Genomic DNA, 16,951 nt, shown 5'->3' with positions numbered 1-16,951 from the left:
TCTGTATATATCACTTTCTCAATAAGAGAGGAGAGAGAGAGGAAGAGGGTGGGAGCGGATTTATGCAATCTAAGAAGAAGATACAAAGGCAGGCGGAAAAACATGGACATTATTACCAGTAACGTGGGCAAAGTCCGGTGAAATCACGACCGTTGGGGTCGTAAGTCGTAACGGGCACGCCGCCCTGCAAACTAAATCATCCGTGGGCCGTCACTCCTTTTTGACTGACTCCTTAGCTTGTCATTAGATTCAGTTCTTAATTAATACTTTTTTTATCTAATTCATGTGCATTGCTCTTTCGAAACTATTACATGAAGTTGTTAATACATATATTAGCATTACATTAATATATATATATATATATATATATATATATATATATATATACTAGTTGAATGTATCGTGGCAAATGCACGTAACAAATTATTATAATTTATTTCAAATCAATATAATTTGTACATTATATAATATCCAAAATTTTACAATAAAATATTATATTTATAAATTAATGTGTTATATTTTATTAGAAAATATTTATAATTCTACCGTGCTTGCTTTTATTTATATACATCGAATATTTTATATTACTTTTGATTTTTGATGAATCAAATTTAAATATGTGTTTTTAAACTAAAAAGCATCAAAATTTAATTCACATTTAATTTAAAATTTAAATTAAATTTTGATCCACTGTAACAAAAAAATTAATTTAATTCAATTTGATATCTAAAAATTAAATTAAATTTATAATTATAACTCAATTTAATTTTAATGTAAAATTAAATTAATAGAAATGCTTTTTTAAACAAATTGATCATAACCATTTGTTTTAATTGAGATATTTTTTAACAAATGATTATATCGTTCTAGGATTGAATTTACAGATGCATGCAAATGCTATTTTTTTTAGAATTAATTATAACTGTTCTTATTTGAGATATTTTTTAACAAATTGATCATAACCATTTATTAGGGAATAGATTTTTATATGTAGTAGAAATTTAATAGATGATCATAACCGTTCGTTTTTATTTAACATATTTTTAACAAATTAATCATAATCATTCGTAGAAAATATTATTTTATATTTAATAGATGATCATAACCGTTAATTTTTATTTGAGATATTTTTAACAATTAATCATAATCATTCGTAGGGAATATTATTTTATTCTTTTTGGATTCCGTCTGTCATTTCGAATTTCTATACGCTTATATATTATATAATATATATATTATATATATATATATATATTATATATATATTATATATATAATATTATAGTTGGCTGTAACGCTTATGGAAGCATGGACCCTCCGTGCTTCAAGTTGTTTTCATATTTCGGACTTTCGAATCGACGATCGCTCCGTTAGAGTTGATCTAGAGATTTGAATATTAAAAAATAAATTTTGTTGATTTTCGATATCGTTTGCCTAGTGATCGAAGGAGTTCAAAATCAATAATTTTAATGGCCGTAAGTGAGCCGGTTGCAAGTTTAAAGGTGTAGAAATATCAAATCACATGAGATTTTGATAGAAAATCTCTTTATACCATATAAAACAAGTCAATAATTTTGATCTAAAATTTTAATGTCATATCATTCATATTTTGTAAGATTTTTTATTTCAGCCGTTGATTTTGAGCCACTTCGATCACTAGCAAATGATATCGAAAAATCGCCTAAATTTATTTTCTAAATACTTCAAATACTCTAGATTCAAGTCTGACGGAGCCGATCGTCGATTCGAAAGTCCGAACAATCGAAAACAAAGTAGAAGCACGGAGCCCTCCGTGCTTCCATAAGCATCCTAGCCGCACAATATATATATATATATATATATATATACTAGTAAAATGTACGTGCAAATGCACGTAATAATTATTAGAAAATTTATAATTTTTTTAAAATTATTTTTAATTTTAGGCCATATTTTATATGATTGTCAAATATGTATCTAAAAATTTAAAATAATAAATCACGCTATTAGAAAGATATGCTTTAAATGATAATAATTTAACAATATCTCTAATACAAAAATTATTTTGAAATTAATAGAAAAATAAAATCTGTTAGGAAATAAATTTTTGAATTAAATAGAAAAATAAATACCGTTATCTTACAAAGAAAATTATTTTGAAATTAAATAGATAATAATCTAAAAAAGATATTTTAAAATAAATAGAAAAATATCTTTATAGGATTTTCACACCCGTAATCGTTATAGAAAACTTACTTTTTGAAATTAAAATAGAAATTTATATTTTAGAATTTTCACATTCAATAATCTGTTATAGAGAACTTACGTATCATTGCTGTTTCTATTCTATTTTTATTCTTATATTTAAAATTTTTCGTACGGAAAGAGAAAATGGGCGCTAATTTTTCCGCACGAAAATGAGTCTGTCGACAATACCCAAATTTGAATATACGTGCTTTTATATATAGTATAGATATATAATATATAGAGTTGAGCTAGAATACTATCGATAGCAACAGGCTCTGTTGCCACCCATTTGTTTTCGATGATGGAGCTCCAAATCGACGATCGGCATCGTTGAATAGATCTATACCACTTAAAATATTTAGAAATCAAATTTCATACATTTTTAATATTGTTTTTTATCCATCGAGTGAACACAAAAATAAACGGCCAAAAATGAATATTCTTTAAAAATATGATGATAGGAGTCTTGTAACAAGATCAAGAGTAATAGATCTTGTTTAAAGTTTAAAAAATTTTCTAAAACAAAAATTCAATTAATTTGATATCTTTACGCCATTAAACGAAAAAACATTCTCATATCGACCATAAAAATTACAAATTTTGAAACCCTTTGATCATTAGACAATATGATGTCGAAAAGATTTGGAAATTTGATTTCTAAACACTTCGAGTGGCATCGATCATGTTCAACGATGCTGATCGTCGATTTGGAGGCTCTATCATCGAAAACAAATGGGTGGAACGGAGTCCATTTGCTATCGATAGTATTCTAGCTCAACTCTATCGAAAATAACTTATGAGTAGTAGGGCTCCAATACTCATATACTCATAATAGTATAATAGCCATAGCCTATATATATATATATATTATATATATATATATATATATATATATAGAGTAGGGCTAGAATACTTGTAAAAGTATCACCCAAGTGAATACTTGTGTGTTTTTAGCCCTTGGATGGAGAGATGTGAGGTTGAGATGATGGGGTAGGTGGTGGTAGGTGATGCGTAGGTGGAATAGTATTTGATCCAACGGGCTATTTGTAATCAAAAAAGTGATCCAATGGCTAAAAAACTAATAGCACCATGATGGTGATACTTGTAAAAGTATCATAGCTCAACTCTATATATATATATATATATATATATATAATATATTATGTCTGATGAATGGTTGGTGCGCAAAACCACAAAACGTCTAACAATTTAGTCAGCAATGCAATTTCCCTTTCCAGATAAGACAACTACCGAAGTGGATAAGCCCTACCCGAACTGGGAAGGTTACTCTACAGTGCCCACCGCAATCCGAACTAGTGGCATCAACAAATTAGATAGATAATAATCAGCTACAAATCATGTACTACTAGGAGGAACTAAGCTTTACAAGACCTGAACTTCTCGGGAGCTACTGGCGCTGGAACAGAAAATTGCACAACAAATTCCGCACTTCTAAAGTAAGGTTTTCATTTTGTGAAAGAATTTATAAGCTCAACATAATATACCATAACCCTTTGTTAATATATCAAGCCCTTCCTCTCAAAAAAGAGTTCGACTAATTGACTTCTAGATAAAAGATAGATTAAAAATCGATGAATCATGACGCTGGCACAAAGGAATGCACTAGATGCAACCAGTTATTTTTCCTCTACCAACAGGCGAGGGCAAGGATCAAAGCAAATCGATTTCAAAAGTCGGAATGTCAAATATCCGATTTAAAAGTTAAGAAAACCAAATTAAGTTTGACTAAAACTTCAGAAACTAGTAATGCACACCAACTCCCGACAACAGAATAAGGGGTACCCAAAACGGCATAAGCTCAGATGCATGAACCAAGTTGACGATGTTTCTGGGACCATGGCCAGAGTGGCCCTGACTCTGCGGGCCCTTGGAATAACCAGGCACATTTACAAAAGGTTTCCAAAGCAACCACATATTCTCCATGCAACAAAAGGGTGTAAATACAAGAAGCTCCTGGCCCAAAACCATGTGCCCATAGTGTTCAATGTTTAAAAGCATGAATAGCAATAAAACTACAGACCGAGACCTACAGTACGACCATCTCTCCGGCGTAGGCCGGCGGTGTATTGCTTCTCCAAATCCATGTCGAGCTCCTCCCGCTTCTTGGCTTGAAGGCTCCCATCCTTGTTGTCCGGCTTGCTCTCGGGGTCCACGTTTCCCTTCACACCCTACAAATGGCCATACGTACCAAGGCAACCTCAGACTCTAAAAGAGGTGTTAGTAATGGACGAAATACTAACTGAAGATTATTAGTTCATAAGAAAATGAAAGTAAAATACAGTTAAACGGTGATAAGATAATCATTCTTTCTTCTTCTTCTTCTTCTTTTTTTTCTTTTTTCATTTTTATTGCTAGGAAGAAAAAGCAAAAGATGGAGCCAGGAAATTACCATGAGTTTGTTAAATTTTTCCTGCCGCTCTCTATCAGCAAACAGATTCAAGTCCCAGCGGTTAGCAGTTTGCTGCATTTTGATATAAACAAGAAAAGAGGGCCATAACATGACACACTAATCTAGAATTTAGTAAAGCAACTGGGTAAATAGATTCAGAGAGATGATGTGTTTTTACCTCTTCAGTAGAGCTGCTCTTTTTACTGCCCCACAGCAGTTTTTTCTTCTGGTCGGTAGACAAGCATCCAACTCCCCCACCAACCCCTCCAAACCCTGTAAGGTTCTTATTTACTGCAGCACATGGCCGGTCCATGTAAACACAACAATGATTAGCTTGAAAGTAAAGAAAAGGACATGACAACTAGTAAACTATTAAGATTCATCATCCAGTATGATGGGAAAAAAAGGGAAAGGGAAAAAATGTCCATTTTGGTTGTCAAGAAGTTATCTTAATAGCAAGCAGTCTTTCTATTCTTTACTCTACTTTCCTATCACTTTGTTGATCTTCGTGTTCTTTAAAAAATGCTTAGATGGATGCAAACAGTACCAACCTAACTCTGCGGCCTTCATAGCAGCAATTTTTGCTGCGTTGAGGTCCTCTGAAGTTCCTACGTGATTGGCAGTTGAGCTCCCAGATTCTTTGACTGATGTCTCCATAACCTGCTTCGAACTCGAGGATGGTTTGTCATCTGCAGCATTTCCTGAAGTTTGAAACAAGAAAACATAATCAACATTAGAGCATGCCCAACACCACAAAGGAAAGAAAGAAAAGAAAGGAAGAAAGAAAATAAAGCACAAGAAGGTCCACAAAAAAAAAAAAAAAACAAAACAAAACAAAACTTGATAATATACTCACCGTGTTCAGAACCAAGCTTAACTTTTGCTGCTGAAGGCTGGCTGTCAGACATGTTAGACGATCTATCCAGGTAGCACTCACTTTCCCTGTCATTTTGCTTTCTCTTGCGCACATGCTCCTGCTCATTAACTTCCTTACTTTTACTCTTCTGACCTTCCTTAGAAGACCCAACAATTTCCTCTCGGGAGGAGCCATTTTCACTTGACCATTTCCCAATACCCCTATAATGATCTCTTTTTTCTTCTTCAACTCGCCTCTCTCTATGCCGGTCACGTTCTCCACTCTTGACATTGTCTCTGGATGAGTTCGCTTTTTTGGTCTCTTTTTCATTATACCTATGATGTACCTGAGCGTCAACATCTCTGTCTTTACTTTTACTAAGTTTCTCTCCATAACCGTCATCAACACGGCTTCTATAATTGGAACGGGTTTCAGTTCTTGATTCTCGCTCAGAACGAGAAGATCTTAAGCAATTCCTTTCATCCGCATCAGCACGCCTACGATGATGCCGGCTGTAATCATCATGGGCCCGGGACTCGTGAGAATCTCCGTACCTGTCAAAGTGTCTTTGAGATTCGTGGGCCCGGCTGGATTGCTTATAGCTCCTTTCCTTATCTGTCTCTCTTCCATCCTCTTTTCTACGCTGACCTTCGGAGATCTGAGGGCGATCTCTCCTGTGATGAATGGGACTACGGCTCCTCTCATGCTTCAGACTGTCTGTAAGTGATATAACAAAAAAGGGTCCATTTGCACACTAGAGAGGGAAAATAAGAACTACCAATCAACAACAACGCAATTTCAAGAACTAGATCAAGAAAGAAAATGAATAGGTTATCACCATGACCTCAGGCCTTGTTTCGCTATTCTACTTTTTCCTTTGGGGGATGGTTGGGCGGGGGGGGATTCCTAAACACAAATCCCAAGCAATTGAATGCATTGGCCGGAAGGACTTCTCTATTCTTGTCAATTGTTATTAGCTTGCAAGCTTATCTTTTTCAAAATAGTAAGAATCAATTATAGAATTACTAAGAAAGTTTTGCCCTTTGTTCTTAGACAATCCACAAAGATATGACAATCATAAACAATTCACCATCTGTCACAGCATTCGATTGCTGTGATTTTGAATTCAAAGGGAGGGAGAAGAATTCACAAGCATAACTAAATGAGGCCTCAGTGTTGATAATGTTCTTGCATTGTGAACACCTTGATAGATCTAGCAAAGACAATTTCAGGATACTAGACATCAACTTATAATTCACATACTAACTCAACCTAATCAATCACGTAGAGAAGATTAGCTCCACACTGCTACTGTAGAAACTATTGTCCACAATTGATAGCACCACCACCGATCCAAACGACAAAATATGGCAAACTATAAGAAAAGGAACAAGGCTACTAACCTCCAGATGAAGATGAATCAGACCCAGCAGCAGGGGAATGGCGGCGGTACTTTCTATTAGCTATATCATTCGATGGCTTGCGGAATGATGGCTTAAAATCTGATTTCTGGGGAGATGGTGCATCAGAAAGATCCATGATACCAGCACCTACCATTTCGTAAAGCAGTGATCTACTGTGAAAATTACTGACTTCATTACGGCCAAAAAACATTAAGCAACAGGCAAAAAAAAGAAGAGACACTAAATATTAATCGGCATGCTGCATAACGAGTTATGGTCGCCCAATCTGTCCAACAGGAGATAATTTACAGAAAATATATAATTGAAGCAGATCTTATAAACATCCTTAATTAAACCATAACTCTAAGAAAATGGAGATCCATTGGAAGATACACCTAATCTGGTATAAAAGTTACACTGTATATGCAGGTTTATAATAGCCATAAAAGCAATTCATTAATGCAGATCTTTGTTAGAGAGTTATGGACAGTGAAGACAAATAGTCTCTTGAGGATTTTCTACCGGATAAAGAACCAAAAGATAGAGCAGGATTTCTGCTAAATTTATGGAAAGGCAATGAATTTGTGGAGAAGGCGATAGTTCACTTATTATTTCGCAAACGCCAATACCATATGCTATTTTACATATATTGAAACTAAGGACTTTTGGAACTGAGCCTACCTGTGGTCAAGCTCCGCAAAGCGGGAAGGAGAAAAAAAAGGAACTTAAGAATTTGGACAAATTTATAGGTCAACTTCTGTACAATGAATCGATTCTCATGTTCAGACACCTTAAATACATAGTCCGTAATCGTGCCTTACAAGAAAACTATCCACAACTCTCTCTGTAATTTTTAACGGTTTAAGTATGTATCAAAACTCAATCACAGGATTCGTCTACCATTTCATCCCAATTCGAACGCAATTACAAGTTCCACAACACATTAGAATCAGAAGCTATCATCCAACATCATCAACCAAAAGGGAAAACGAAAAAAATTAGCAAATGAATAAGGTGGAAGGACATATATCATTAAAAAGAAAAAATTATCGATAAAAGGGGATTCCCTTCATACAAACTGCATACATCTACAGATAAATCGAAAGCGGAGAACTCTAACAACAAAATACGAACAGAAGCCAAAACATCGAGATCAAACAAAGAGAAAGAGAGAGAAATTACAGTGCGATCCGAAGAAGCCGATTATCCTTATCTCACAAATTCCTGCTTCAAGCTCTCCATTTTGGCTACGCGAGAGAGAGAGAGAGAGAGAGAGAGAGAGAGAGAGAGAGAATGTATTTAGGGTTTGCAACGTGAGAGAAAGAGAGAGCGAGCGAGCGAGCCAGGTGGGAGCGACGAGAATAAGGCGGTTCGTCACGGGCCCAACCGACTATGGGCTTTCACTGATAGATATTGGGCTCACTAGGATCCTGCCCGGGTTCGACCCGACTTTTTCCACGGCTCACGGCCTAATAAGCCTTTTCCGACGCTTGACATGCCCATTTGGCCCTTCGTCTGATGCTTCAGGAGGCCCTATCCATTATTACACTTGGGCTCGGACTCCAAATTCACTGTTAAAAACAAATGACCGCCATTTTGAGGTCCGCATGCCGCAATTCTACAAGTTAGAGGGCCGGCCCAATGTACGTGTCCCTTGGTCCGACGATTGTTAACTAAAGTCGGTGATGAGTTTACTTCTTACGCCCGAGTTGTTGCAGAATGAAGTCGGTGCCGGGACACCTGCTATCGCCGTAACCAAAAAATGCGGGATAGAAAAGAATGGAAGAGGAGAGAAACGCACGCTCGTGGCCGCGATATTCACGCTATTTGATGTTGCTTTACATTATAAGCGAACAATTTTCAGATTTATGAAAACATATTAAACAATCTCACACGATAGCAATCACCACAGGACTACGAACCACAATACTTTTGTCCGTCGAGACCCAAGTAAGATGACCCTGGAAAACCTTTCCACTGAGGTTGCTATTGCCCGTGAAGGTGACGGAGTACTTCGCCTCTTCATTAGCTCGTGAGAAGGAGAGCAGGGCAGGTCTCACTTCCACCTTCACTTCATCTGCAATCCAGGTTTCGACTGCGTATGTTGAATTCGGCGCTCCCACATTCGTAACTGTTCGCGAGACCTGCGAAGCATAACTGCTGCCGACGTTCAGGGTCACTACAAATGAAGGATAGTTGAGATTTTGTCCGGTGATAGCCCCGACGGTGGAGAACAATCGACTGAGCGACGAGCAACAGTTGCAACTTGTGAATTCGTATAGTTTAAACCGCAAAGATATCGAACGTAGTCTTCGAATTTGATGTCGTATATGAGGCCCGGGTTATTTGCTTTCGAAGGATTTACGTGGCCGGCGCCGATCCCAAAGAGATCTGCAGGGCCCGTGTCTCGTCAACTATCGGCTTGTTGTCATTTCCGATCAAAGTGGCGGTCGTCATGATCGCAGATTTTATGGCAGCAGGAGACCAATCTGGATGTGTGCTCTTCAAAAGAGCGGCTACTCCGCTGAGGTGCGGTGTCGCCATAGACGTGCCGGAGATTACGTTGAAGTAGCTTCCTGAATCCGACGATCCGACTTGGAACGGCCACGCGGCGAGAACATATACCCCTGGGCCAATGATGTCTGGCTTTAGTATGTTAGGGTCAGCTTGATTTGGGCCTCTCGACGAGAAGTAAACAAGAGCCGGGGCCGGCTTCATCCCGACAATCGTGCGCTCGAAGAGGATCGATGCCGTGGGAGCCAAAGCGGTGATGGCGTATGCTTTGATGAGTAAACCATCTGTGTAACCAACCCCTGATGCAGGAAGCAGGTGCGGATTTTCAAATGTGCTGAATCCGACGGCCTGAGGATAAGCTACTATCATGCCGAGCCCTCCGGCCGCCTTCACCACCCGCCCTTTGGCCACTGTCGTAACAGCACCTGCGTCGCAAACTATGATCTTTCCCCGGACGTCGACACCGTCTAACGAGCCGCTTACACAGTAAGGTGTCTTCAAACCGCCGCGCAACCCCGGATAGATCAGCGGCAGCGGAATTGCGCTGAAGTTGTCCGGCTGGTACAAAGATTCCCCGTAGAATGTACTAATATTGTTCCCTAGTTCCACAGTTGCCCGGACGGATCGGTCTATCGTGCTTGCCCCGACCGTCAGAATCCAGGGCGCCTCGTTCTCCGTCGTGCCGCTTGACGGCCCGTTGTTGCCGGCGGCACAGCTTACGAAGACTCCCTTTTCAACCGCTCCTAGCGCGCCGATCGCGAGGTCATCGTCATAGAATGGCAGGGACAATCCGCCCAGAGACAATGACAGCACGTCCACCCCATCATGTACGGCGCTGTCCATGCCGGCTAAAACATCAGAAAGCGAACAGCGATTCTGATGACACACTTTATAGACGGCAAGGTGAGCATAGGGTGCAATTCCGGAGGCGGTGCCGTTGGTGAGGCCGTTGACGTCGGCCTTGTCCACGAACATGCCCGCCGCAGTGCTAGCTACGTGGGTCCCGTGACCGCCGTCGTCGTACGGCGACATCGTGGCGTTATCGAGGCCACGGAGGAAAGCTCTTATGCCGATGAGCTTGTTGTTGCAGTCCGATGCATTGAACGCACACCGGCCTTTCCATCTGGGAGGCGGTGGCTGCATTCCGTTGTCGCTAAAAGAGGGGTGCCTCGGCGAAATTCCGGTGTCAAGCACTCCGACGATCACTCCGCGGCCATAGTTTGCGTCGTTCCAGAAGCCGGGGGCGTCTCTTGTGAGCCCCAAGAAGCTCGGAGTGTGCGTAGTGTGGAGAGACAATATGCGGTCGGGGCAGGCGTCGACGAACCCGACTTTCTTTGTCACGATCGCAAGCTCCTCGTCGGTCAGCTTGGCGGCGAAACCGCTGACGACGTCGCCGTACGAGTAGATGAGGCGATCTCCGACGGGCAAGAAGGATTTGTACCACTGAGCCTTTTCGGCGAAGGAGGCGAACTTCGCCGAGCCGGGAGTCCGGCGCACATGAACTATGTATGTTTGCGCTGTTTTCGCACCGCCGTGTTGCCCGGCGGCGATCGAAGCGTAAGAGCAGAAAAAAAGAGAAAGAAAGAAAATCAAAGACATGTTTTAGAGCCGATGATTAATTAGTTTATTATTAACTAAGAGGCTTTAGGACTAATTAATGGAAGGTTAGATCGATGGACAATGTATGATCTTTGGCCTCTATTTGTGAGCTCGTTGTTGTTGGTGGACAATCCATTAGATTTAATTAATACGTCATGCCAGAGTATGGAAAAGGCATTAATTAGACGTATTGCCAACAAAATTCAAATAGACTCGATTTATCTTGGTAGTTAATTGTTCCTTCTTTTTTTTTTATTTCGATCGAGGTCAATGTTTCGGATCGCTTAAAGGCATATTTTAATACGCTGCTGATCTGATCCATTATTAATCACTCCATATGATTTGGTATTTAAATTATATGAATAAATCGATTAGAATCTTTCTTCTTCTTCTTCTTTTTTTTCTTTTCTTTTTTTTTTTGAGAGAGATAGGTAGCACGCTACCCGCTTTGTTTATTTCATTTAAAAATAAACTTAGCTGAAAATGTGAATCAATTAGGATTCGAATTTGGGTCTCGGTTACCAACCACCAAGCCCTTTGCCACTTGCTCTAGGGACGGTCACATCATGCACAGCAGTGTATAAAATCAACAATATTGAAGAGATTGGCGGTAATATATTTTTTTTATTCTTTGGCGCGGCGCAGTTGATCGTACAATCCGTAACATAATTAACAAAAAAACACTTTCATTGTCAAATTACAACTTGACAAAGCTGAACCATTTCTGTACTTTGTTTTTTTTTGTAATCTTTTTCTCATGCATTCGATTATTCGATTGGTGGCTTCTGCGTTGAAAGTTAAAGGGTTGATAGAGTAAACGAAGTTGCTTGTTGGTCTCTATCCCGTCGGAGTCCAACAGTCCAAGAAATTATTGTGTGGACCAGGTCTATAGTCTCTCTCTTACCTCAATTTTTTCAATATAATTATTTGTGAATTATTTTAAATTTTTAAGAGATCATTTATATTTTATGACATGGCAGATCACTAGATAGTGGCGTGGTGGAGGTCCGATGTGAAGAACCAGGTCCAAGTAGTTTATTAATCCTGCGTCATGCACTCTATCTTGAACTTAAAAAGATGCAATTGGGTGATTACATTCTTTCACTTCTTAATAGCCCAAAATTAAGACCATATCTTCTATGATATTCTCAATTCTTTCCCTTTGTAAACAGATTTGGCCTCGAAATCCATAATTCATTACAAATAGCACACTACACAACCTCCTAACTCATTCAGAAACAAAAAAAAAAAAAAAAAAAAAAAAAAAAAAAAAAAAAAAAAGTTTAGTTCAGAAGTTTTAAGGTAAAAATGTACCAGCCGGAACCTCCTAAATTGTAGGTCCCTTTTTCTTTCTTTTTTTTTTTTGTTGATTGCTAGCTTTTGAGCTTTTGATTTTATTTCTATTTAAATTGTTTATATCAATTAGCTGAGAAACTGTGTTAAATGCAACGATGAGTGAGTTGACTTTCTTAGTTATTACAGCATTTGACAAGATCATGGTAGGAATAAGTTTACCCTCCCCTTATATTTATTTCAAGAAGAAAAGTTCCAAACTAAATGACATGCATGCCAACTAAAACATCGCATTGACTTTCCAAAGATTTGAGGGTATTTTGAACTCTCTTATTCTTTAATCCATTTTTTTTATTCTCTGATAAGAATTTTAATTGCCTATTCAGCTCTTCTCCCATGGGATATATTTTAGGTTCTCCACCTAAAACATTAAGTTAATTAGCTACCAAAATATGCTAAAAAGTCAGTACTCTGGCTCACATATATGACCAAATAATGTGGAATTTAAATTAAATGAGTAGATAATGTTTCATTCACTTAAATCACAGATGAATTTGATTGAACTCTCAAACTTACAATAATTTAGCTTGGTATCATATGATTGTAATTTATTGTTGATTCACTTGACATTTGATAGTTGATTGTTGCACCTCTTCAAATGATTTCACTATTTTAAGTCTAATTAGGGGGCAACACTTAATAAGTAATTAAAGCATAAATAATTCTTCTTTGCATGAGTTAATAGGCAATTTGCTGATAGTGTGCATACGTAAAATAGCATTTGACCACGAAAACTATTGTTTCCTGCAGCGGTATTTAAGAAGCCTATTAAAATATAGGTTTTTTTTTTTAAGAATTCCCGACATTCACAAATTGATAGAATAGTATATTCTGACTCTGTAAAATAATTTATTTTAATTTTAAAAATATTTGGAAGATAGAAAATTGTATTTAATTATAGAGACTTGATCATAGGTCTAGTTTTTAATTATAATAAAAAAAATTCGTATATCAAATAAAATATTATTGATAATTTATTCCAAGACCTGTGGCCTTGTTTTGCCTCTCTATTTCTTAATAAAAGAAGATTAAAAACATAAAAATCGATCGGGAAAAAGAAATAAAAAAAAGAAAATTTTCCGTTAGCCCACGGCTTCGCCTGTCGCAGTGGACACGTGATAGGCGACGTGCACGTGCCGGTGCGGCCGCACGGTTTTTCGAACCCCTCTCTCTCTCTCTCTCTCTCTCTCTCTCTCTTCCCCCGCACCCGAAGCCGCCAAATCGAACGCCCAAAGACGAGGGTTCCCCTTCCCCACTCTCCCTCTCTCTCTCTCTCTCTATCTCTCTCTCTCTCTCTCATACCACTCCGCTTCTCCAAAACCTAAGGATCACAATTTTTTATTTTAAAAAAGGGGAAAAAAAAAGAGAAAAGAAGAAGAATAAAGAGAAAAGAGGAAATATCTCGAGGGAAAAAAAAGGAGAGTAGTGTGGAAGAGATTAAAGTAAGAAAGAGGAGAGGAGGAGAAAGGAAAGGGCTGTAGTCATAGTGTGCGAGAGAAACTGCTGCTGCTGCTTCTTTTTCTTCTTCTTCATCGTCGTCGTCGTCGTCGTCGTCGTCGTTTTCTTCTTCTTTGAAATAAGGAGGGATCGGATTCTTTTCGGCGATTCCAGTTGAATGAGGTCGATATTTTCCTTTTTCTGTGCGATTTACTGCTGTTTCTACTTCCCATTTCTGTTGATTTTTTAGGGGTTTTTTTTGGGGGGGGGGGGGAATTTTGAATTGATCGGAGAGCATTGGATTTTGCGGTGATGTTGTGGAGCTTTACTATATTTGAAATATTTTATGCCATTTATTATAGTGGAATATTTCTAGGGTTTATCAAATGAAAAAAAAAAAGAGAAATATGCGGACTGGGTAAGAGATGAATGGCATTTGCACGTTTGAATTAGGGGTTATTATGTTTTGAGTGACTCACTGTGAACGATTCAGTACTTGTTCTGCGAAATTAGCTTAAAATTGGATTTAGGTTCCATAGGGCGTCCTGAAGATCTGTTTCTGTGTTATGGAAGGCAAATCTGCAAAACATAGTATTTGTATCTACTTTCTTGCTCGTGTAATGTTAGTTTTTTTTTTTTTCAAAATCTTCCATTTCAAATTTGGTTTGTTTTTGCATTGAACGCAGTAGTAGCAAATATATGGACAGTAAATCTTAATTTTTCTCTGTTCTTTTATGTTTGCCTTAAACTTATTATTTAGATATTCGCGAAACATAGATGTTGTATAGTTTGCTTCTTTACTCGAACTTGCTAATAATCTATTTCCTTGCAGGATTACTTTGTAAAGTGTTGAGCTTCTAATACCTGTCACCGATCCCTTAAGATGAAACCGAATGCAAATGGGACCATTCAGAGAGCAAAGCGGTTGGAGCGTGTTCAAGGAGAAGGACCAAATTGGGTCCTTCTAGCCGGAGGCGCATTGTTAAGCACATTGTCTATCAGGCTTGGATGCAAACTGAATCAGATCTTTCAGAACAGTCGTTCAAATAGTTCCAATAATGCTACAAAAGGTCTTATCCAATTTTACATTGTTCTTTCTAATGGTCAAGCCGTTTTAGACACCTTATGAAGTAAGAAGTTTATTGTGTCTTCTTATTATACTTATTATTTATTAACATACTTAACCAGAGAGGGGAAAATCTGCAACCAGGCGGAGGGCTTCAACTTGCCAACTGCATTCAAATTTATATTGTTATACTTCAAAGGAAGATGGCTGTTATCATTGCCCCTCAGGTGTTGTATTTTTGAACTGCTTAAGTATCAATTTTTCTTCTCGCATTTTTACGTGATATTATACTCCTTTAGCAGCTGTGTGGGTGTTTGATCTTAAGCGTATAGGAAAAAGCTGTACTGAACATATACTTGGTGGGTGGTAGAGGTGGTACTTCCAAGAAAGTGTTATCAAACACAAATGTGTGGCTTTATCAAAAGTAATGTCTTCCTTAGAAATAGTCCTAGTAAGATTTTAGATGGCATTTTGTGTGTTTGCTTTCTCTTTTCAAATACTTGTGCTGCCACTTTATTTGTTCTTTACCTGCATGTGTCCTGGTGCATGCAAATATTTACACACACAAAAATGAAGGAAAATAACTATACTTGGACTTCACTATTTTGATCTTAAACTGTTAATCCAGGAAAGAAATAGAATAAATATGATATAGCGGCTCTCCCATATTCTCTGAATAAAGGTGAAATAGAAGCTCTAATTTTTAGATTTGCGAATAAAAAGGTAATGTGATGACATAATGATTTCAGATGTTGCATTAAACATAAAGCTGGTACCCACCAGTCAAATGTCCAAGGAAGAAGATAGCTCCCTTCCTTTAGTAAAGATCCCAACTGAAGAGCCCAACAAAGACAGCGGAGTGATGTGGTCACCTTCACCCGATCGCCTAGGGCTACCTCAAAAGCCGTTCCATCACTCAAACAGCTCAGAATCCCCATGTGTCTCAGAATCCGGATCAGACATCTACATCAAGCGAGAGGTGATTCAAAAGCTAAGGCAACAGCTCCAAAGACGGGACGAGATGATAATGGAGATGCAGTCACAGATCGTGGACCTCCGCAATTCCCTAAACATCGAAATGAGCCATTCAGCTGATTTGCAGTCTCAGATCGATGCTGCAAATACGGACCTCTTCGAGTCTGAGAGGGAGATCCAGCGGCTCAGAAAAGCCATCGCCGACCACTGTGTGGCAGAGATGGGTTCGCAAGAGAAACCAGTGCATGCTAATGGATTTGTGAATGGATATGCTAACCACATAGATGATGTGGATTTGCACTGTTTTAGTGGTGGTGGGGAGGTTAGAGGGGATGAAGAGAAGGTTGAGATGCTGAAGAGGGAAGTGGCGGAGTTAAGGGAAGTGATTGAAGGGAAGGACTACTTGCTTCAGAGCTACAAGGAGCAGAAGGTAGAGCTGTGCTTGAAGATTAAGGAGTTGCAGCACAGGCTTGCCTCCCAGGTTCCTAATATCTTATAGGAACTTTCTTAGCATTGCGGCATAGTTAGTATTCATGTTTAAACTTTTTGTGTTGGGCTATGTTTTGCCGTCCCAAATGAGCTTGGTGTATAGTTTCTTTCTCCTTAGGCTCCATCAGTCTGGCTTGCTTGTGTGAAATCTTTCTTTCAGGAATGGTAGTTTCTGAACGATAGAACCGATTTCAGAATCAAACTGACCTACTTGTGTTAGGTAATACTAGGATTCATTTGCTTGTATGAAGAGAAATCTCATTGTGATTTTAGACCAAATTTGTAGTTGCAGCGTTCTTTACTGTGTGTGTGTGTTTTCCTCTAAATGGGAATGTCATCGGTGATGCCCTGGAATATAGGGTGGAATCAATGCATGGAATTGGTTTGACTTCTTCTACCCCATGTTTCTAGATATAAATATAGGTTCGCAGAAAATGCATTTTTATATTCTGAGGTCAAAGTACAAGTACATCATGCATAATGTTTGATTTCTTTTTTCTTTTCTTTTTTGTTGCTCGATGGACACTACATTTGTTGCATATTTGATGTTTATGATTTCTTTGTACAGCTAAATTTAACACACGTTTCTAGGGATATGGTGCTAGATACTTTGTATGCATCTA

At 38.2% G+C, this 16,951-nt stretch overlaps 2 protein-coding genes and 1 pseudogene across 5 annotated transcripts; 1 reads left to right on the top strand and 2 right to left on the bottom strand.

Annotated features, from left to right (window-relative positions):
• LOC109714247 (arginine/serine-rich coiled-coil protein 2) lies at window positions 3,912-8,228 on the bottom strand. 3 transcript variants are annotated; one of them, XM_020238770.1, is made up of 7 exons: window positions 8,078-8,228; window positions 6,896-7,068; window positions 5,493-6,209; window positions 5,188-5,337; window positions 4,815-4,927; window positions 4,637-4,708; window positions 3,912-4,452 (listed from the first exon to the last, which is right to left on the bottom strand). In XM_020238770.1, the coding sequence occupies exons 2-7, from the start codon at window positions 7,047-7,049 to the stop codon at window positions 3,988-3,990; spliced, it is 1,671 nt and encodes a 556-aa protein (XP_020094359.1). In that variant the 5' UTR covers window positions 7,050-7,068; window positions 8,078-8,228; the 3' UTR covers window positions 3,912-3,987. The 3 variants fall into 3 exon arrangements, with proteins under 3 accessions (XP_020094359.1, XP_020094360.1, XP_020094361.1); XM_020238771.1 differs by having other exon boundaries at window positions 6,896-7,042; XM_020238772.1 differs by having other exon boundaries at window positions 4,121-4,415.
• On the bottom strand, window positions 8,785-11,008 carry LOC109714701 (annotated as a pseudogene).
• LOC109714497 lies at window positions 13,551-16,720 on the top strand. 2 transcript variants are annotated; one of them, XM_020239151.1, is made up of 4 exons: window positions 13,551-13,981; window positions 14,631-14,868; window positions 14,987-15,091; window positions 15,614-16,720. In XM_020239151.1, the coding sequence occupies exons 2-4, from the start codon at window positions 14,682-14,684 to the stop codon at window positions 16,336-16,338; spliced, it is 1,017 nt and encodes a 338-aa protein (XP_020094740.1). In that variant the 5' UTR covers window positions 13,551-13,981; window positions 14,631-14,681; the 3' UTR covers window positions 16,339-16,720. The 2 variants fall into 2 exon arrangements, with proteins under 2 accessions (XP_020094740.1, XP_020094741.1); XM_020239152.1 differs by lacking the exons at window positions 13,551-13,981; window positions 14,631-14,868; window positions 14,987-15,091 and adding an exon at window positions 15,170-15,288.

The sequence above is a fragment of the Ananas comosus genome, linkage group 8, assembly GCF_001540865.1.
Source record: "Ananas comosus cultivar F153 linkage group 8, ASM154086v1, whole genome shotgun sequence".
Lineage (NCBI taxonomy): Eukaryota > Viridiplantae > Streptophyta > Magnoliopsida > Poales > Bromeliaceae > Ananas > Ananas comosus.
This window is presented reverse-complemented; position numbering and strand designations above follow the sequence as displayed.

Bases quoted from the DNA above. Each gene is read 5' to 3' on its own strand.
- LOC109714247 (XM_020238770.1), bottom strand. From the start codon at position 7,049: ATGGTAGGTGCTGGTATCATGGATCTTTCTGATGCACCATCTCCCCAG. The intron at 6,210-6,895 runs GTTAGTAGCCTT...TATCACTTACAG, and splicing joins TGATTCATCTTCATCTGGAG to ACAGTCTGAAGCATGAGAGG. The intron at 5,338-5,492 runs GTGAGTATATTA...TTCAAACTTCAG, and splicing joins TAAGCTTGGTTCTGAACACG to GAAATGCTGCAGATGACAAA.
- LOC109714497 (XM_020239151.1), top strand. From the start codon at position 14,682: ATGAAACCGAATGCAAATGGGACCATTCAGAGAGCAAAGCGGTTGGAG. The intron at 14,869-14,986 runs GTCTTATCCAAT...ATACTTAACCAG, and splicing joins TTCCAATAATGCTACAAAAG to AGAGGGGAAAATCTGCAACC. The intron at 15,092-15,613 runs GTGTTGTATTTT...TAATGATTTCAG, and splicing joins CTGTTATCATTGCCCCTCAG to ATGTTGCATTAAACATAAAG.